The sequence below is a fragment of the Anneissia japonica genome, unplaced genomic scaffold (genome assembly GCF_011630105.1).
Source record: "Anneissia japonica isolate Jap-2015-1 unplaced genomic scaffold, ASM1163010v1 scaffold7370_len818893_cov191, whole genome shotgun sequence".
Taxonomy (NCBI): domain Eukaryota; kingdom Metazoa; phylum Echinodermata; class Crinoidea; order Comatulida; family Comatulidae; genus Anneissia; species Anneissia japonica.
This window is the reverse complement of record NW_022687459.1, coordinates 477,338-500,512: the sequence shown is the minus strand read 5'-3', so window position 1 is coordinate 500,512 and position 23,175 is coordinate 477,338. Positions and strand designations below refer to the sequence as shown.

Sequence of the window (23,175 nt, the reverse complement as noted above, 5' to 3'; positions counted from 1 at the left end):
GTTACAATAAAGAATGAAACGTAGAATCAACTATGGCCTGTCTATTATACACATCTGGTCATACGCGCGTCACACCGGCATCACCGTGTCATGATATTAACGGGTAAGTATACAAAAATGCAAGCATTTTGTTAATAATATTTGCCCACCTGACGTACATAGCTTCAGCTAGGCCAAACCCTGGATGCTGTTTTTCTGCACAAGGCCTGAACATGGCCTTCAAATGCATCTCACCTAACGTCGTTGTTGGCCAACGCCCATAGTTTGGAGCCGTATTTTAAAAGCATACAGCAACCAGTCTACATTATAGTTAAAATACATGACTCACCGATGAAATAGACATATTGTATTATATGAGCCTTTTGTATAAATATACCGTAGTTTATTCCGGAAGAAGTCAGAAGATGAAGACCTCCTTGGCTGTGCTTACGATCGCATCTTTCGCGAAGTGGACCTCGCATATAATAAAATAGTAACAACAATCATATCGCAACCTGGTCGTGACTCAATGTTATCCTAACAAACAATGCGTATTTTGCTTTACTATAGGTGACTGCAGAATATACCTACGGTAACTGAAGCGCAAGCAAAAAAAAAAACATTCAGAAAATAACTTAAGATAAATTAACCGGCACAAAAATGAATAACGGAAACTAACAATACTAATTAAACAAAAATAGAACCTTAACGTATGATGCATCGCGCAGTATGGAATGTGGCCTACGATAAATAATATGCTTCAACATAAGAAAAATATAAGTAAATATTAGTAAAACACACCAATAAGTAGTAGGCTTAGGTAATATTCGCTATTTACGGTTTAAAATATAGCACATATTTAATACCGTACTATATTATAATTTATTTATTCAAATATCCATATCATGCTACTTATATAGGCCTATATAATGACACTGAGCATTTTTTTTCAATTCAATTCATTTTATTCTGTCTATTTTAAATAAATAAAACAGAAATGATGTTATCCTATGATTTCCATCTATTTGTGAATTGTATATTTTGACTTTTAATTTCATGTTGCTGATGAAAATTTTTCCAGTTATATTTGAATCGATCATAATCTTTATGTATGCTGTAATTATACAAAACGTATAGAAGCCAAAGGAATCATTGTGATATGTTGCTTAGCAACGGAGATTTGCAAAATCGCTGATGGTGTGCGTGAGGAAAACACGTGACAAAGACCCTTATTTTTCTCGATAACAACGATGCCTCCCTATCACCACAGCCGTCTGGCTTCCTTGCAGCATTTCTATTGGTGGCGCTATTCTATTGACTGGTAGAGTCTTGTCGCTTCAGAAGCTTTACGACTTTGATCTATCCTAGCACTGCACTTTGTCCAGGGTAATGTAAGACAATACGTTCCTTTTTTAATGTGATTTACAAGTCTCCAACCTACATTAATGGTAATAAAAAAACACTACAGAACTGAGACAGGCAATAGACGCGCGCGTACTCCAAGAGTGCTTAGACTTATATTAATTGCATTTGAATTAAGTTTTATGTATTCTACTTAAGTAAAATTACATATTGTACATGCAAAAGGCATTAAACATTAAACTACTTAAAACGAATGTATTCCATTTTAGTGCAATTCGGAAGAGATAAAAACGCACGCGCGTATGGTGGCACGCTCTTTAATACGATAATATTCAATATCCGCCACATTTCAGAATCAACAATGAAAAATATGAAAGGGTTCAACGAATTATAAGATAGTATCTATAATAGGCCTATCTATTCATGGTTTATGGACGATTCTAAAGCATGGGTTGTCAATTAAATCACCACAGAGATATAAAGTGAGTAATTAAACAGAAACCCGTTATATGCAAATGAAGTTTGCGATGATCCAATGATTCATAAAACCATGTTATAACATTGTAGCCTATGTATATTGCAATGAAAGTGGCATTTTGTGATAGGGTTCTACAAGAAGGGGTTATCGGAAGCTGAAGCATTTACTATCACTCGGCGCCTCATTAGCTTGGAAAACATTTGGAATGTAAATCCAACATTGCCTATGCGAGCTCCTGCAGAGAGGGTACGCCTGTCTAGTATTTCATGCCCTCACGCTAGCTGATTTTATCCAGTGAAAATGCTTACAATACAAGAATTTATACTTATAAAATATTATCTAAAAATAAAATTGAATAGGATGATTTCTGTGGGAACTAGACAAATTCCGAATGAAATTCAGTACCGTATAGTCCGTAAAGCTAATTCTGTAATCCCGTACGTAACTACAACGCATTTTGTGACCGAACGAAGAAAGACGAAAACGGGCAGGCATAACTATTCATTCTTGACAATGTTCCAATAAAGAACGAAACGTAGAATCAACTATGGCCTCACGTCTGTCATTTTTCGGAGTCACCATACTCATATTCTATTTACGTATAATCAGTGGATCCTTTGGTTTTAAGAGATTTAGATTATGTATTACATAATAGTGGACATACGACTGGGTCAAAGTTCAGGAATCGAATACATTACTGTTATTATTTTATTAATTCCTATATATAAATTGGAAGTTGGCAGCCAAAAAAAAAAATGAAAATGCCCGCGTACATTCTGCAATAAAGATAAGCCTTAGGCCTACCTAACTGGAACCATTATAACAGTCGAATCATAAGAAACATTTGATTATAACGTGCCCGGTTCACATGTCATCCAGGTAAGCCAAAACTGCGAAGGAAGCGAATTCAATGTTATTTATTGGGAGAAAGTGTGGAAATAAAAGTAAATTTGAATTTGAAGAACTTTAAATTTGATTCGCAATGCAGAATACATTTGTTCGTATAAAACTAACTTAATTCAAAATCCATAAGAAGAGAGCTGTCAATCAGGGATATTGGTTTTATAAGTCTTTGGATTATTGGATATAGGTCTAAACTGAAATTGTATATGCCGGTACAATAACACCGATCCTCTACTACAATCCCTGTGACTTTTTCACCTCATTTTCATATCCCTGCCGAAGTCTAGCAATAGCATTGAGGGAGCCGAGACAGGATCACAACATAAGGACAATCTTACAAATCCATATACTATAGTTACGAGGTTCACCTAAAGTAAATTTACAAAGAAAAGTGGTATTTTTTTATGACGCGTGACCCGAGAGTGTGCTCAGAAATAACAATACCATTAAGACACCGTGACACAAAGGGAAACAAAAGTTCATTATATCCATGGATCGCATAGAATTTTCAACAATGATTTTTATTTCCACAACTCAACGTACATTGTGTTAGTGTCATCGATTAGAGCTATTTGGGAATATTGTACGGCACTTAATAAAGAGATCATGGACGCAGATCATGGTGGAAGGGGAACACGCCCCTCCCCCACATATTTTTAAGGGGATTGAACCATGGTGGGGCTGAGGTGAGTTTAGACTCCTTCAAAACAGATCTGTGCCCATGAGAGACACTATCAGGAGAGGGTTTGATGGAGACAAAATCGTTTTTCCTGAGAAACTTATCGTCTGCATAAATAATATCCTTACAAGCTAAACATAGCCTAGTACAATAATCACAACCATCATAACACAATGACAAAATTCATAATACTTTCCTCTAACAAAGCTAAACGGAAGTTTGTTACAAATCGGAATGGGTCATCTCTTCAAGATGAGGGATTAATGCACAGCAGATATCGATACTTAACGTGAATCAAGTTGGATTTGTCATTCCTTTAAAAATACGCTTTCGCCATTAATCGGCAAAGTTACCTATACACATTCTGTTTGAATTTTAACGAATCTTTTCATTCATCCTATCAGTAAATTCGGTAAAGAAATGCTGAATCATTTGAGGGAAAGGAACAGATCAGTATATCTGGATCATAGGGTTTGAAATATTTAACCAAGCCTATTGTATTGACGTATGAATTTGAAGAAGGCAAACAACGGGTTCAATTCCATTCCACCCATATCCAGAGTGCGGAAAGCTCCTTTCCAGAACATTTGACAGGCACCTCTTACTGACAACTTGTGAATAGTAAATTATTCCTCTCCCATTCACTACCACATCGCACTCTTTCCCCCAGTTTTGAAAATTATACATACGTTTAACGGTCTTCAATTCATCCAAACTCAGCGTCGGTTCAAAATAATTTGCCTAGGCCACCGGCAACAATATTCGCTACGTCCGTTTACTCCTTTAAAATGAAATGTGCATCTATTATAAAGATATGTACAGTCTTCTTGCTTTCACAATAATTATATAGCATAAAAATACAGCAGCTATAACCGATGAACCCTGGCGAGCAAACAATCACCTCTACCAAAGAATTCGAACAGTATCCTGGTATTGTTCTCGGTTAATTCTCTATTGAGCTTAACAGCGTCCTTTGAAAGTGGTTCATTGTATTGTGCTGGTAAGGTCTTAAAATGCAACATACAACGGCTTGGAAAAAAATATATGGTCATACTAAAAACGATGATTAAAGCTTCGAGGAGCAAAGACCAGGATCGTGCCCTACATCTATTCCTCCACCCCACCCACACAGAACTGTGAAACCGGCAGTGGTAGTATTCGATTAGTCACCCCTTTTGCTATTATTACTGGATGATTAATTATGACTGATATATCGGCGGGGTTAGGTGAATGCTCAAAATGATAAACCATCCTACGATCATCATAGAGTAGGCCTACGAATATAAGATTCAAACGATGATTGAAGCAGAAACAATTCGTTTTGGGTAGGCTAAAGTAATCACATCGGTGGTCGACATATTCCGAGAATTATGTTACTTATGTAAAAGAAAATGTTCATAAATAAATGATTTGGGCATGTGTAGCTATTTGGAATAGGCTTACACCAACTTGCATGTCTACAAGTATGTCTACAAGTTAGTCCACAACAGCATCTGGGCACACGATGTTTGACGGCATGTTATGTTTACAGTATTTTTTTTTCAATTGTTTGAAGTAGCTACTTGATTTGGCGCTATAGGATTATGTTCTTTGGTTATACAATGCAGAAAGATTTCTCTATGATTGCATCAATGACTAGGCCTATGTGAGAAAGACATTTAAATCTTCGGATTTTATGCCTTAAGCAATCACGTATTAAACATTAAAGAAATTCACTAAAACATTCAGCAAACGTTAAAGCAAACAAGGCCTCCCATTTATTTTAGTACGAAAACCATGAATAATTAACATATTAGTAAATAATAACGATACCTTTTACTTTAGCCTAAAGCTGGATTGTGCCTGCGTGTGTTAACGATACCATGGGGTTGTAAATGTAATTGGAAATTAAATTATTGACAGCCGCTTTTCCAACGAGATATATACATTCACAGAAAAATCCCTCTCTTACGATATGAGTTAAAATGCTAACTAACCATAGAATATAGAGATATGGTCATATTTTGGAAGAGTTAAGTTGTGAAAATAACGAAACTTAAGACCGATGGCGTGTCTGGGAAAGTTGATAGGTCCCCACCCTTTCAAAAAACTGCACGCAGCATTCTGGTGTCCATAGTGGGGGAGCTTGTGTGCCGGTATGTGCATTCTTGTACACAATACGTAACAAAATAATGTAGTGGCTATGCACTACATTAATATAGTTAGATTTATATAGTAGATTTAAATTTATATTAACAAGATCAGTAAAACATCAACAAATGTGACGACTCAATTAATCATTATTAATTATTTTAACCTCCTTGATAATATATAGGTCTCTTTTCGTACTTTATTCAAATTAGTCCGTTTTAATAGCTACCGTTATACCATTTACCATGTTTTAAAGAGCTTGGGTATTTCAAACGCTACACTAAAGTGAACTAACAGAAGTTTTCCTACCGAGTGAAATAAATTGACAAGGACGGCATACCGCTGATAGACGCATCTTTTTTGGTATGCAGATGATTGTTGTGGGGTGACCGGCTGAGGACGCCCATGACACAGGCCTACTCTAGTCTTAAAAAACGAAGTTGTTCCATAAACAAAAGTACAAATGGCAATTTATATCATTGGTGGTAAAAATTCAATCAAAAGTGAATTTCATAAAGCATTCTTTTGCTTTGAGTCTTTTCCGACATTAAATCAGGTTAATTACGTACTCTAACGCAGTTAAACGACTGATTGTATGCGATCCTGAAAATCGTGAACGTTTTAACTATTAAAAATGCAACAAGTCCACTACATACCTCAGGCGAAAGATGAAACAATTATTTGTCTGGACTAAATTAATTTTGATATCCGACCGCTTCGTTTTTTTATCAGCTGGGCATACGGAACTTGGTATCACAACCGCTCATTACTAGACCAACCACGATATATGCACTGAGGCAGTGACACGAACATAAAAGCGTCCCCTAACCCGGGGCTAACAGGCCTATCTTGATCAGTGGAAGTGAAAACAAAATCCGTCTGTAAACAGCGCCCTCATATATAGCCAAGTCCTTTATTTTTTTTCTTCATAGAATTAATGACAATTATTCTCCCATATTGCAAATGTTAATGTCATATTCACATCAAATGAATATTTTACACGTGTAAATGTATTAGGAATGATCGACTTCTTTCCGTTTTACGGCCCTGTTGGTTGTATTGACCCCTGGAGGTATTGGCTGGACCAAGAGTAAGCCGCCCCCACCCCCACAATACTCTCAGCTTTCAACGTCACATCTCGTTCATGGTAAGGTCAATTGACTGGTGGGTGGGTATGTGTGTGCGTGCGGGAGGGTCAATTTACGACTTTATTTTTTATCGCCAGTATTGGTCACTATACTTAAACCAAAGCACATACTCAATTGTATTCAAGCAAGATACGACTTAATGAAGCATAAATCTTATATTCCAGATGATTCAGGAGACCATATTTTCTTTTGTTATGTTTATTCTGCGGTAATGAATAGATTTAGACAATAATACACAAATTCAGCAACTGAATAACTGAGTTATAATAAGTTTCATGACTAAACCAACCTTTGTTTATTTTCTTTTGGAAGTCACTGGAGCCTTCATCGAAATAAAAGATCCAAAATTTCAACCTGTAATCGCAAACGAAAGCAATCCGAAGTTCGTGCGAACGTGTAATATCAAGCCGTTGAGGGCGTTGGTCTGTAACTGTCACTAGAGAGAACATCTCCCAGTACATAAAGGTAAAGGTAGGAGAATAACCCATAACTTGCAGCGTCATTGTGCTGAATTGCGTATGGGCGTGGTCCGTGACTACCTAGCAGCCGTAAAGAGGCGCTTCTTGGAAGTTCTTGGTAGATACATTTTCACATCATTCCACAACGACTACGACAGTGGATGAAATGAACCATAACATCGGGGTGATCCCCTACTCTTCCGAAAGATGCAATGTGTTCTTTAAAGTGCACACGAGCCAGATGTATACACTGGACCTCCATTTTAAGTCCTTATCCGAGAAGACATGGTTTTACAAACCGAACCACGGGGGAGGAGTGGCTGGAACCAGCGCTGATGTTAAGGCTGTAGCTGGCGGCGCCCCTGCCTTACCGCTCTGCCACTCGACTCGACATAATCCATCTATTTAAGCATATTAGCTTAATTGACAGCAATTTATAACGAGACGCGGCGCGCGCAACGGATGACGCAAGTGCCACTGGCAATCAGCAGACAGCCTCGTCAAACAATCACTGAGAACGGAGATAGATTCGCCGTGTGTGCTCGGCCTAACATTAATGTAATAAAAAGTAAAATAGACATTCTCCTTAAGAAAAGATATATAAAAGTACTGTACTCATCGGTACGATACGCCTGCTTGTTCATGACGCAGTAATGGCTTTGAGAACTGCCAACGTCAATGTGTCACTGAACAATGTACTCTGTCGTGGAAATTGGTACTATACAAATTTCTGTTGATCGATTTACATAAATTGCATAACAAATTGCGACATGTATTAACATTCTAGGGTGACGCTGCATTTAGAAATTTTGATTGACAATGTGTGGAATGACACTTACCTCATCGTTATCATCTTCCCCTTCCTCCTCTCCATCGGAGCGGTGCCATAAGACAACAAATCCCTGACTAACGTCCAGCTCATCTGAATAGTTGTCTTCGTCGTTAATTATTGTCTGTTCATTGTCATCATATTTTTGTATTTCCTCATCTTCTTCCTGGCGCTGTTTCCACCTACCCTTGGTTGTATTATCAGTATATTTGGCAGTAGTATCTAACATAGAAATTATGTCCTCGCGTTCCTTAAATCTGCTTTCGGTTCCTTTACGTACAGTGTCTTTTGTGCTAAAATTTTGCATATTTTCCGTTTTTGCATTAAGTATTTCGGCAGGCTGATTGTTGTTCATAGTGTCAGAGCGTTTATTCTCTGAATCTAAATTATAATTTTGGTTTTCAAATTGTTTTTCCTGACTGTCCCCAGACCCTGCATGGTGATCATGTACTACTGTGGCCGTCTTGATAATACCCTCTTCGGTTTTGAGTTTATCGACCATCTGCGTTTCGTCTTTAATCATCTCTACTTCTTTGACTGTCCTAATTTCCTGTGTTTCTTCAATTTTTACGAACCTATTATCCCTTACTTTGTTCTCAGTTTCATCAAACTCATAGTCGTCGTCTTTCTTTTCGTCATGATCATCACTATCATCATCATCGTCATCCTCATCATCATCGTCATCATCTTCATCATCAGTATCATCGTCGTCATAATTATCATCGTCATCGTCACCATCCTCTTCAACGTCATTTTCTTGTAAATCTTCAAGCCTATTAAACTTTTCATATAACCCATCGTCCTCCGTTTTGATATTCTCCACAGGCATTAAATGACGTATTTTATGGTAATCGTCTGCATACTCTTCGTCAGTATGTTGCTTCGCAGACGGTTCGATTTCAAGCGGTTCTTCATCATATTCGACCTCCCGCTCATAAAAACGGGCAATGGTTTTGAGTTCGCTCTGTCTGACGTCGTCCACGCAAATGGCCGATTCGTATTCAACTGGTTCCTCAGTGTCATCATTCCCTAATATCTCATTTATATCACCGTCATCAAACTCGTCCCCTTCTTCTTCATCAGAAGATATATCACTCATAATCGTTGCCTCCTCCTTTTCTCCGAGATTATCTGCAACATCATTTAATGTTTTACTTTCATCGAAGACTTCAGAATAAATGTCTGCGTCGGAAGTCAATTGTGAATTGAGCTCTGTGACGTCGACGACTGTCACCTGACTGCTGGATTCTGACAATTCCACATCCTCGTCGATATCGACCGACTTCTGTCTGGCATCAATTTTAGTCTCGGCTGCTGTATATGGCTGTGATTTTATCGCGGTTTTAACTTCTTTTTTGATGGTCTTTTCGTTGTCGCTTGTCGGTGATGATTGGGGATCAACGCTTGAGCCAATGTCTTCTCTTATGGACTCAACGTCCGCTGCCTTCTCAGCAGAACCCTGGAAATAATTAGAACATAATTATCTTCTTTAGGAACAAAATTATTTTTATTTTAGCAACGATTTTATCGTTTTTCCATGATTATGACGTCATTTGATTTGATTTGTTAATATATTTTGTTATCGTATACACGATAAATCGTTATTGAATCGTCCTAGTGTAAAAGTTTCTCTTATTTCTTTTGTTTTCTATATGAACAATCGCGTTTTAGCTTTTTATCGTTATCGTTACCGTTGAAGTATAAACAGGCCTTTAGGACCAATGTATTACCTCAAAACAATCATTCGTTGCTGATGATCATAGAAGTTTAGTAGGCCCAATGTAAATGATTATGGTATAATTGGACATTGGACAAAAACAAAATAAATAAATAAATAAATATTGTGTTGCTCAAGCACCCAGGGGCTTTGGAATTTTTTTTATTATTTAAAAAAAATATGTTACTATCATATCTGAACTTACACGCAAATTGTCTTATAAAAGCTAATTCATTAACGTAATGTGATCGTTTGAACCACAAGGCTTTTAAGTGGATTACAAAGCGCGATTTAATCTCGCTATCACTATAACTATATCTTATAATAATAGTAATAATGATGATGATAAACTTTTTTGGTAATGGTAATAGGCCTACATAATAATATATGTATTTTTTAGTAATAAAAATAATATTATCAATAATGAGGATAATGATGATAGGTTCGCGGAGAGTTAAATGAACGTTCGACTACGTTGGAAAAAATAATAAAAATATGAATGAAGGGAAGAATGAATGAATACCTGAATGAAGAAATGAATGAACGAACGAGTGCATGAATGAATGGATAGATAGATGGATGACGAATGAATGAATACATAAAATGAATTAATTGATTAGCAATTAGCATCAGAGAGTTGTTCTAAGTCAGTTTGAATTTGAAGCGTAAAATTGCGATTGATTGTTAAGGCTATGACTATTAGGCGGTTGTGATATGTTGAAGACGAGCAAAATACTTATATTATTATTGTTGCGGTATTCTTTAATCAAAAACAAATTTCCGGGTGCCGTGGGAACCATGCATAAGGAATTTTAACGGGAACAATTTGGTTACGTGGTCCATCCTGTATCATACGGTATCGGCCTGTATCATCACTTAATTGCGTATGCGGAATAGAATAACTTAATACAGTACTCAAGAGGGCACACAGTTTCTACAGCTACAAACGATACGCCTGATCCAGGACTGACGTGTGGATGAAAAGCATTGCAACACTCTCATTTTATCTTGTATGTGCCCCAGAACAATACACAAGGAAGTGCGATATGTTCCTATCCGCTATTGAATAGGCTGGGGTACCCCTGACTTCTATTATTTTCCCCTTTCAAAAGACCAACGAATGCAATTTGAAAGTCAATAGAGAAGCCGTTCCATACGAACCCTATTAACTCACACCCTTAAATAGATATGCTTTTTCACACCATCGGAAGGGAATATGGTTGCGTGGGTCTGTAGAGAACGCGCAAGCAGGAGGGCCTAGGTCTATTGAATTATAATTTAAAGTGGCCTGCGAATGTATGTCTAGCCACGTAGACAATTATAGGCCTATGCAACCACTTGCATACATAGTGCATTGCCTCACACACATGTATCACATTAGGTCGATCAAATTATTACCTTACAATATCTTTAGTTACAACCAAGAAAAATCCGTGCTTTTAGGGATACATACTACGCCAGACGGGCACGGATGATAGACATTCTCGTAGTTGATTGGCTGAAATAGTTATGTTCGTCTTTACCTTGGTAACTTACTCTATCACGACCCCATATAACTTGTTGGCTATCCAACAGCATATACTGTATCATTAGTACAATGTACATGCTTACCATTTTACCTAGTAGTTTAGTGTTTCTCCCCCGAAAATTAAATTTACCACAATATATGGTCGGCTGTACTGTATTGGTACTTGTATATTTATCACTGATTCGTCATTCTGAGGCTTACTACAGACGCCTATTATCAAAATACATATCGATAACGTAAGTCAAAGTACAATATGTTTAAATTTTCTGTGTGGCCAATTTATCATATATAATTAGAAGGTATAACTAATGAATACGTTAATTGAAAGATATCGATAGCTTAGGAATTCGACCATGACACCATCGACACCAAATTCGAACGCACTAATAGTCTGTATGGAAGGTTTGGTTTTAACGTGTGAATGAATCGAACTATCTAGTATTGAATGATGACGATTCAAGGTAGGCCTACAATGTTTTTTATTCATTGAAGTGGTGATTCACCGTGTGGAAATGCCGAATATTCAAGTACACAAAATATGTATATAGGCCTCATATAATAGACACTGTAATATGTGTTGTATAACAGGTGGATATATAAGAGTTCATTCACACACATGAAACATATAGAATTAATTTTATATAATAGGATTAATAAGTAGTAATAATTAAAAAGTTAATAAAGTTAATAAATACATAAAATGCATATCCATATATAGGCCTATACATATATATATATACACACACACACACATACATATATATATATATATATATATATATATAAAAAAAATATCTCAATTTTTTGTGAAACAGTGCTCAATCCCACTGAAAAATCTATCTCTTATACACATCTAGATGTGTATAAGAGACAGATTATGCACTTGTCAATTGTAGTCCAAACTTCCATGGAAACTGCTAAGTGATACGCACGCGTAGTGCTTCCATCAAGGAACCTCATCTCCTTGGCCTAGCTCTCACGTTGCTTCTCCGATTCAGTAGGCCTATATATGTATGTATACGGCACCCGAAATGCAAATTCACTAAACGAAAATTTCGACCAAAAAAAACCTCTGGTTTTTAATTAATTATGGTAATTAAGATACATTTTAAAGCTTTTCATTATTTAAATGGAATGTTTCGTTTCTGAAATGCATAGATTCTAGTTATGAAATACGTGAGAAAAATGTGTTTATTTTCGTGAAGAGCGGATTAATGTGGTGGATCCAAACAATGCACAGTACAGGGGATATTCTATCAGGCCAATAATACCAATTAATCCTATTTACTATTATATTCCGCTATTATAGGGAATACGAAGTTGCATAGGCCATGACTAATGGCATACAGAATACATTCTACCAAGTCTCGCCATTAGGTTTATGGAGGTCTACCTCGGCAAATATATGTATAGACCTACTCAATGTATCATCAGCAGAAATTAATATATAAACGTATAAGAAGCTAGGCTAGGTAACTGTTAAATTCTAACAATACTTACCTCCATAACACACGCCGAGACCGCTCGCACCAATCGGTTGTGCTGTTGGTGACAGAGTATGCCTAGGATTATCGATGCGTAATTCTGCTTGTTTACTCACTAGCGTCCCACGAGCAATAACAATAGCAGAACAAATGATAGAAATTGAACAATGCTAAACGAGGTGCAGTAAGCATGTTGTTGCATGAAACTATCCCCTCTTGAATAACAACTTTATGTCTTCATTCTCTCAAAAATATTTTTCAATTTAATTGCCGACCGGTACTGCTTTAATTGCCTGTTCGTCTTTTTAATTAAATACCAATAGAGTCGCATGAAAAACGGTTAATAGTCGTCCATATTGATTAAAAATCAGTTAAATGCTTTCACGACATTCAGGATGCTTTGGATGGAGCAATCGAAAATCTGTTGTTAAGGTAACAAAATAAAAACAACGCGGGAGTTTTCTTGTAATATATACAGAAAACAAATAAAGTAAAGTAAATATTAACACTAGTTACTGGATACAACAAAACTTAAATATAAAACATAACTCTTACCCCTCCTGTTATAGGCCAGAACTCAAGTTTGCACTATTCAGAACATTTTTAAGTAGGCCTATAGTAAGTATATGTCTAAAAAAAGAGTCTTCTCATTCTCATCTCATTCTCATAACAGCTATAAAGGAACGAAAGACAAACAGAAATACTTTAAGTGGAAAACCCCTAAAACTAAATAAAAAAGGCCTACAATATAAATAAAAACATGCAGACAATGTTTCTATAAGTGTTTCCTAATAGATAAAATTCTATGCATAAATAAATTGTTTTATTTTTATAACCGTCTAATATACACGGGTTATCAAGTCTACTCAGGTCTACTGCACTGAAGGAGATGGTTGTTATCGTAAGCCATATAGAATAATGTAAAATACTATATACACAATGACCATATGAACTTAATAGTACAGTGTGTATTGTAATGTTTAAATGTCCTTCAAGGTGGTACGTTATACTGCAGCTTTACCCAAGGAAATCACGATTGTGGTATAAGCCTATTATAGTGGAAAAGATAGAAATTTGAAAATCAGTCACAAACACTTTCTCAAATATAAAAAATCTTTGGAATATTATTAATTAGCCAAAACACTAAGCTCATTCATTTGATAACAATAGACCCTAATGTAAATGATAAATCTCCACATTTTGTGTAGGTAGCATCTACTTTTCAACGGCAAGCAAAAATATAGCTTGTCATCGAATCTGGGAGAATTTGAGTTAATTGGAGTGTGAGAATTTACGGTTTGACTTGAAAAAAATTGAGATCAGAAACGTAATAGTGGATGAAAAGAGTTATAGAGTACGCGTATGATAATCTTTGAAGAAATACATTATCACAGAGCTGCCACACGTGAAATCAAAGTACTGTACGCAACTTCGACGCACCGCCTAAAGGTTTCGATATCAATAGCGCCCTCAACATTTGCTACATTATGCTGACCTGGATAGCATCTTAATCATCAAACTAGCTCACAAAAAGTAAAAAATACAGTAGACATAAACAAATTGCTAAATAATAGAAACAATGTTTAGATAGAAGCAAATCAAGTTATGTCTGTATCAAGCATTGCCCTTCAACGAAAATTTGGAGATCCCGTTTTGTCGTTGAAAAATGTTAAGGCACATGTGTGGTGGGACAGTCCTGTTATCGATGGACAGTGTATATCAAAGAACTATATGAAATATTAAATTATTGATGGGCCTATTAATTCATTACGTTATCATGCTTGTTTTAATTGAGTTTTCATCCCATAAGTACAAATGTACGGTATACCGGTACTGTAATTATCAATTTTAAAGGGGGTTCTTAACAATGTCCATGTTGACATTATTATAATATACGGATACATCAGTGTAGTCCAACCGCAGTGACCGGTAGTGTTTTCGATGGATTCAATCAGTAGGTTCTCCCAACATGTAAATATTTAATGTAAGACAAACCATTGCTTTAATTATATGTTAAAAATTATTGATTACTTACTGTATGTAAAGGGTGGCCTGTATTCATTAAACAAGATTGTTCAAATTTACTTTCGCGCATGCGTCGCCTAATGATACGCGCATTATTGAGTTGAGATGCATCCACACCGAATCCGAATTTTCGGATCGGAGAGCCTCCGAGCCGATCAGAAAGGGACGCTGGCGTTCAGCGCATTGGAAACGCGGTGCGAATTTCAGTTCGGATCCGATGTGATTGCGGCTTTACTTCTCGGCGACCAAACAAGCTTCGGTGATGCGGCGCTTGATAATCAAGAGATTCTAAAGAGGCGCTTATTACACATTATTAGAGTGTTAAAATGATACCATGTGTACATTAGGTACATCTGATATGTTACAAATTTTGATCGGTGAGTAATCGGTTATCCATACAAAGCTACTAAACAATAAGACACTTTGAGTATAGGCCTAATATATACGCCGTGACGTTTATTCAAAATTTAATAGGCTTATTATCTCTAATAAGCGCCGCGGTGAATAATCAAGAAAGCGCAGCGGTGCATAATCAAGAAACATAATTGTTTATCGGGATCATAAAAAAAGAAATACAAAGACGATTATTACGAACGCATATTTATTTCATATCCTCACAAACGAGTTGACTTTTATGTACCATATTATAATAAATAGTGTATATTATATTATTAATATAGGAAATGCATTGGAGGTAGACGACGAACTCTATACTACTACTACTGTACTATATTATTTGGTGAAATAAGTGAATAAAGCGTACATAAAATCTAGGAATAGGGATCATAAGCAAAAAATTCATAGGGCCTGTGGTTGAAGAGGGGTAAACACCGAACACACCTCAGCCTGTTTATTACAACTTTGGGGCGTTCCTAGTGTAATAAATTAAATGATTACGGATAGAGATAAAATAGAGCACATAATTAGACTCATCGCATGAAAATGCATAATTGAGGATGACGTCATGAACTCGTACGCGTACACACCAACACCATGATACATGCCTTTTGTACGCATGTTACTCACATCGCAAACATTTACATATCCATATATTGCGCATACTATTCTGAGACTACTAACCGAACACATCCTCAAATCCTCTTTAAGTTGTTTGCGAAATGAGGTCCAGAATTGGGATTACCAAACTTATCCTATCACGTTGCGTTAATACATGAACCGTTACGGCATTTATGCAATAAAAAACCAACTTAATACATGATACACTTCTATATAATAATATATACGTTATTACTATAGAGTGCTCACCGCAAAATAATAATATATTTCTAGTGAATATTGCATGTTCAATTACTGTCCATCAGCATCGAACACAAGGGGGCGCTGTTGTGGGACAATAAATTTTAAAAAAAAAATCTAAGAGCCTTATCTGATAAAAGGTAAGGTACTACCGTCTATTTTAGTACTTCCTTGTAAATCTTAATCTGGCCATTTAATTTCCATCCCGGAAATCGATTGCAAACCAGCGCTGGCTCCAGAAAATTACGGACGGGGTCCGACATGTCCAACGAGGGTTTCCAAACCGAAAAACCGACTCAGAGCCTCAGTCCAGATCGTCCCAGAATAAAAAAAATTCCCTGGTAGAGTTGACGGGGAGAGTTTTTGCTTCTTAGTATCCCAAATTGTGCTTTTAGACCACAATAATAATGAATGGCAATCAAAATAAAGTTACTTGGATAGGCAAATTATTATTTTTGATCTGACACCTCGTCGCGGTGTCGGACGACAGGGGTCCAGGCCTGTCCTCACTTCCCCCGCTGGCACACGCCACCGCTGCTGCATAACCTTAAGAAAATTGGTCTCTAATTCATCATTATTTGGCTTACTGTTTTACTGTGTAGATATCTATATTTAATTATCCCACATCCATCAGTACCAGCTGAATGAAATCCCCAAAACAACCAACCCCCCTCCGCCATTTCAAGAATTGCACACTACCCATCAAATTATAGGCCTATGTCTACATATTTTTCTATAACTCTAAGCTGAAATAAATAAATAAATTAATTAATTAATAAAAAATAACATTATACATTATAGGCCTTCAAACATTAATGTAGATAAAGACAGTCTGTCAAAATACAGTAACCACCTGTCGTAAAGAGAATTTCAGATGCAAATACTGTATCCACTTCTTTCAAGTTTTAACAGCACTCTGACCACGATCGTTGGAAGAACTACAAAGCAATGCATTAAAGACTGAAAGTTTGTCGAAATGAATTGTTGGTTGCTGTAATAAACTGAAGGCCTAGATTAATCCGGGAAGAGACTGGACACACCATACACACAGAGCAGCGTGCCAAAGAAGTTCATATCTGGATGTATGTAGGCCTGACAGTTGATTGCCACACCTTCACACAGAAGATGGCAAAACAGACAGACAGAGCAACCTGGAATTTAACGCTCGACATTTTAATATCCGCTACGTTATGTGGCATTCATACAGATGATGTTTCTGTTTTCTTCGTTCAGTTTGTGTGCATGTAGTCAAAGTCAATACGACATCTTGCTGTTTCAACCTTTAGACGTTCTCATGTCTTTCACATATCCAACACATGATTTAAATAAGATATATAACATATTGCTAATCGTAGAATCTCAATTTTTGACAGTTTCTTGTCAGGTGGTAACGTGGGCAACAATGTACGCAGTTCGCCGAATGCTATATTGAACGCCTCAACTCGTATCCGCTCACGTGTCGCGTGTGCACTGCGGTACTTTGCCGTCGACCTACGTCGTCGACGACGTTCTTCCCTCGACAATGAAAGATAATCGTTACGGGATGATTTGGAAGTGGTGTTGCTATTTTCGTTCTGTTCCGGCCGTCCATTTATGTCTTCCGGCTCCTCCTCCTTCTTCACCACGTTTGGTAGTATCATACTCGGCATTCCAGTTTCTATAGACGATGTACACCTTATCGAGTCACTGTCGACAAAAGAAAACAAGAAATCATATAGTATGTTAACAGTGTGATGAAATTAGGGCCTACGATCATTATTGGATGAGCCTCCACACTATCAAATTTTATTTCATCATAATGGAAAAACAGGGTTTTTTGTCAACGAAAATATGATAGTGTGTATAGAGGTTTATGTTAAGAAAATGAGATTATGTGTGATAATATTTTCATGTTTTGATTATTCTTCATTTTATGAGAATGAGGTAAACCCTTAACATTTCTTCATAGAAACAAGCGAGAGAGGGTTTCTAAAGACACTAAAATTCTGGTTCTGATGCATAAAGCCGGGCACTCACTGCGTCGTACGACCGTCGCACGACGAATCCAACTCCGCTCTCTGTGAGCGATAGATGACGCGACGCCGTCTGCTGATTGTCGGTGGCAGTCTGAACTGATCGTCATTAAAAACGATCCGTTGCGCGCGTGTCGTCGCGTTGTGTGTGTGTGTGTTTTTTTTTTATAGAAACACGTCGGCGCACAACGACCGCCGTGCGCAGTGAGTATGCCTACTGCATGAACTCCTCAATAGGGATGTACAGGCAGGAGCGTCGTGACTGAGCTTTACATGAAGTGGGCCTCCCTAGAGATGTTTTCCGTGCCTTGCGACATTTGTAATTAAAAATCACAAGTAAAAGAAAAAAGATAACATATTGTCCGTGTTATCCTCAGTCAACCTGCAAATGCAAGCACCCGCCACAATATTACCTCCAAAAAATGCTATTGGAGTGATGCCACAAATTCCTTGACGGCAGAAGACGTTATTCAGATGTAGGCTTAAGTAGTGTTCCGTTCAGATGTAAAAGATTATTGCAAATTGGTCCTCCGCCGTTACATAACGAAGTGAAATGCTTTTTATACCGCTGCTAAATGTATTGCTAATTTTAAGCATGCGCAGGTAAATAATGCGACATAAGGTTTCTATAATAATTTTAATTTACCACATCTTTTCCTCAATTTGATGACCTCTCCTTTGTGTGTATTTTCTCAGCACAATACTCAATTAGGCATACAAATCTCATTTAGGATTTATTACTAAATAGTGTTACATAATCCCCCTCAGTTGACAATACCCCCACATTTTCAATCTTACGAATAATAAACATACTTTTGCCACCAAAACTCATTTTCATCTTTAGCAACATTTCAAATCTACTAGTGTAATTGCAATTTCAAATATCATTTGTAAGCCTATACGCTACAGAAACTGGAAAATAGAAAATACTCCCAGTAGCATTGTGTTTTTTTCAATTAGTATTCGTTCCAGACGAATACTTCCGCATAAAACTATTTTAAATTATAATTAGCGACTTCTGGATTTGTTCAGCTACATGCTTCAGAGTTTGACATCATTAGTTATTCAAAAAAAAAACCCCTAAACAATTGTCCTTTGCCGCTTTAGATGAACCATCTTTATTTAAAATAATAAGTTTTTTACGTAGTATTTTATTTGAAGCGAAGTGTTATAATATTGATGTACCAAGATAATGTGCATCAATTTGGTGTCATTTGGGACGCTTAAAATATAGGGACCGAGTGCGCGTTCCAAGAGAAAAAGCACATGATGCACACCGTAAACCAAATATTAGGGTTGTTTTATTACAAAGAAGAAAGAAAATGATTCTAATTTCAGAGTTGAGAGATGTTCAGGCGCTAGTATATAGTTACGGGTTTAAGACCAATTCTCTTAATGCTATCTATATAGGCCTACATCAAGTACCGTAATACTGGCCTCCACAAAGCGTGGACAGATGAGAATTTTCAAAAAGGGAAAAGGGGATACAGGTTTGGAAACGAGGTTCCAACCAGTGGCGTGACCAGCGGGGTGGGTGGGGGATATTTGGGCCTATGAATGTTAGTAAAACGTATTCGCTAACCTAACAACATTAAGACTATGCTTATAGGCTGAAAAGACTGCATTAAATGCAATGTCAGTATCGTTAAAGAATATGACTGTGTGAATATAACCAATAGAATCACCTTTTATCTTACACACTCCGATGCCCCTTTGGACTGGGGACCATGGGACTTCTCCCCCTCCCCGAGACCCAATAGGCGTTAAGCCACTGGTTCCTTCCTTTTATACGTTTAAAAGTTTTTGGTTTTTTTTGTCCATGCGTTCGACATGGGCTATGTTCTCACATGGCAGCTAACGGTTAGCAGGATCCGGATCCTGCTAACCGTTAGCTGCCGTGCGTCCATACAAAAAAAATCCGGATCCGGATACCAAGAATATGATGATCGAATCACTGGCCAATAAGAAACTGGAAATTGTAAACGCGTACGTGTGATTGGTTGATGATAGAAACGCGCTCACTTGCTAACCGATAGCGCTTGCTATCCGGTTAGCGCTAACCGATCGGGTGTTCTCACTCAGGTGCTAACGGTTAGCGCTAACGGTTAGCTCCCGATCCGGATACTGGTTTCTCGTGAGAACCAGGCTATGGTCACAAATCTCAAAACGAAGCCATCCTTTATAACTTTATAGGCCTACTTTGTTAAATTGTCACATCATATACCTAGTGTTCATCTATTGCTTTCAGTAACGAAAGCAATAGATTAGTTACTGGGTATAAGAAGTTGGGATCTGGACATGTCTCTCTCGTCTGAATTTGTTTTTAATATACGAGGGTTGAAGATTCAAGACGGAATAGACGAGTAGCAACAAAACAGAAAGTTCAACTGAATGAAAGAAACGACTTTTTGTCATCTCCACAATGGAAAAAGGAATTACCATTGGGACAAAGTGGTAATGATTTACTAGCTTAGAAACACGTAGTAACAAAGTGTTAATGACTTAAGTCATTAACACTTTATCGCACTAATGACTAATTAACTGAAAATCTTAAACAAAAGGTTTTAACGTAATGACTTAATAACTTAAAATATTAAACATAAGGTTTTAACGTAAAGACTAATTAACCAAAAATTTTAAGCATAATGACAATATAGTTTTTCTCTAATAACTCTTTCTCTAAGTATCGTCACGTCATCCATCTACACTTGCCCTAAAAATTGGTCCATATACAAAATAAATGATGTTAATGAATTAGGCCTAGGCCTATTAATACTATTTCCTCACCTTATAATAGAGCAATTCATCCTGGTATTAAAAATACTAGGCCTTATAAGCCTACGCAAATAATATTACAAACTATTGTAGAACCTTACTAGCTGAACCCGAGCCAAGAAATGTCTCGCGACCATGCAGTCACCAGTCAAATATGGAGTAAGTTAGGTCTGAGTCTAATTACTTGCAGCGGGTTGCTGGATTGATGAAAGAGAAGTTTTACCACCTGATCCTACGCCCTTCAAAAACGTCAAGCACATTTCAGGGGCACTTTTATCAATTGAATATTTAGTAAAGAATGAATTGTTTAGTTGACACATAATATAATTGGTTGGAACACGATTCATTATCAGATATATCGTTGCTCATTCAAAATATGAAGTGTTTTGGCGACAAAACGAGTGTTGAGGCGTACAAAACAGTTTCCTCAACGTATACTTGAAAAAAAAAACTTTCGTTTGTAGTTTTATTTCGACTGATTGACTTATTATGCAAATGATCAACTATAACACATTTGCCGGTTATAAGTTAATAATGAGCAACTGTAATAGGCCTACTTACCGTATGTCAATTTTGTGCAGTTGCATGTTTTGAGTTTAGTTATTTATTTAAGTTAAGCATGGTGTTCGTTTCAATCTCAATTTAATGTTTAACTGAAAATAAGTTTTTATGCGTTGTTTTGTCTAATACAAGAAAAAAAAAAAACCTTTTTATTGAGAAGTTGAATAAAGGCCCAGCTTCATAATAAAGCAATATGGGCAAATGTGGCTGCGAATTAAAATAATGGAAATCAGATATTTGAAGGGCTCTTAAAGACAATTTTGCCTTCGTTAAAATTAACAAGTTTCTAAAAACAAAATCAGTTATCATTCGAAATTAAAATAGAGGCCTAGCTAAATGTGACGCTGGAAGGTAATTTGCTCGCGGTTAACACAAATGCCTATGATATCGTAACCAAATTGCGCATGATCCCGGCTTAACACGCTTACCGTCTGCTGCGTAATTTTTAGAATATGATTATGAAGTATTTACAATTATGATGAAATGCTGTAGTAGAAATGGCGCCATTCTTTAGTATACTGATACTGTTATACTCCCTATTCCATGTCAAACTTTTACCCCGGCTAAAAAAGTACAAGTGCAATAAATTAAGACGTGATGAATTAAATAAACGCAATTGAAGAAACATTTGTTAACATTTCATTTGATTCTATACTGATTATAGTGGAGTACCAGTATTATTAGCGCCACGAGCTGTCCATTGTTTGCTGAGACGATGACAGATGCCGAAGTGTCCGCCTAATAACCCGAAGTAAACCTGATTGAAATAGAGGCAATCTGCGATATAAATGGCTACACTGTTTGACAATAAAAATGTTAACATATGGCTGCGGATTTGCCAATCTGACAGTTTGATAAGGAGTAAAAACAGCGATGACAAAAATAATGAGGAACATAATAATTTCCCCACAAAATGAAGACATTAATGTAGGCCCTACAAATTAAATGCCAATATCCAATAATAGTTAGTGTAAGAATACGAATCTGAATTCGCATCGTGTGGCTTGTAATAAACTAGAAATTACAAATTGCAAGTGAAGTGCTGCGAAGTACGACTGCATATAAATGTTCTTCGAACAAAATTATTTATTCGAGTCAAGTGAAAATAATGAATAATAAAAATATAACAAATAATATGAGACACGACCCATTGTCTATATTAGAACACGTAATTTTTCATTTTTGTCAAAAAGTGTCTATAGTGGTGAATTATGGTTTAGGTTTTTTTAAATAAAGTTTCAACAATTCCTATGTACGTGGAAAATGTAGTTGATTACCAAAGGTTACAATTTTTATTTTGAAGACTGCATGGTCTAGGAAGTGTACATTTTTTTATGGGGCAAGTTTCCAAGGCCGGGTTTTCCTAGGGGCGAGTTGACTGCCAAAGAGTGTTGCCAATGTGCGAGCCAGTGTGTTATTTGATCACAAGTGCGAGACATCGCAAGTGTGAGCCAGCGAGCCATGACGTCACGACAATAGATACGAGACGTTACTCGAGTTGTGCTAGGTATCGGCTGAGATTTGTGGAGTACAATTAAAAAAAAACAACTATAGGTCTAATAATGAATTATTGTGATGTTAAATAGACAATGTTAGCTATCAAGGAGCGACGTTGTTTTTCATTAGGACATTCGTCCCGTCAAGGCTAGGCCTATACCATCCTAACTAGTCTAGGCCTAGAGTAGGATAAGGCTAGCGCGACATGCGGATGTTGGTATGTGTTGGTTAGTCTACAAACGTCGCATAAAGTAATTGATTTTTTTCGCAGAACGAAAGAAGGAAACTCCACTTTTCAGTCGTTTTAGGCCCTTGTTTTTTGACAAACAATGACCTTTCAGAGGTCAAATTGC

The 23,175-nt window shown here is 36.8% G+C and overlaps 2 protein-coding genes across 2 annotated transcripts in view; both read right to left on the bottom strand.

Annotated features, from left to right (window-relative positions):
• The window catches only part of LOC117118838 (tripartite motif-containing protein 2-like), an 18,620-nt gene extending 5,771 nt beyond the window's left edge, over positions 1-12,849 (bottom strand). The window contains exons 1-2 of the mRNA XM_033263556.1: positions 12,712-12,849; positions 7,977-9,425 (exon numbers count right to left, since the gene is read on the bottom strand). Coding sequence (XP_033119447.1) covers positions 7,977-9,425; positions 12,712-12,717 — 1,455 coding nt within the window. The 5' untranslated portion in view covers positions 12,718-12,849. The remainder of the gene's footprint in view (positions 1-7,976; positions 9,426-12,711) is intronic.
• A 2,455-nt stretch (positions 12,850-15,304) lies between these two features.
• LOC117118828 (helix-loop-helix protein 1-like) lies at positions 15,305-20,923 on the bottom strand. The gene is made up of 2 exons (XM_033263545.1): positions 20,777-20,923; positions 15,305-17,663 (listed from the first exon to the last, which is right to left on the bottom strand). Exons 1-2 carry the CDS (start codon positions 20,794-20,796, stop codon positions 17,279-17,281), a joined length of 405 nt encoding a protein of 134 aa, XP_033119436.1. The 5' UTR covers positions 20,797-20,923; the 3' UTR covers positions 15,305-17,278.
• Positions 20,924-23,175: the final 2,252 nt, after the last annotated feature.

Excerpts from the sequence above, each read along its gene's own strand:
- LOC117118828 (XM_033263545.1), bottom strand. The coding sequence starts at position 20,796 with ATGAATTGCTCTATTATAAG. Across the intron at positions 17,664-20,776 it reads ATGAATTGCTCTATTATAAG|TGACTCGATAAGGTGTACAT; the intron begins GTGAGGAAATAG and ends TTTTGTCGACAG.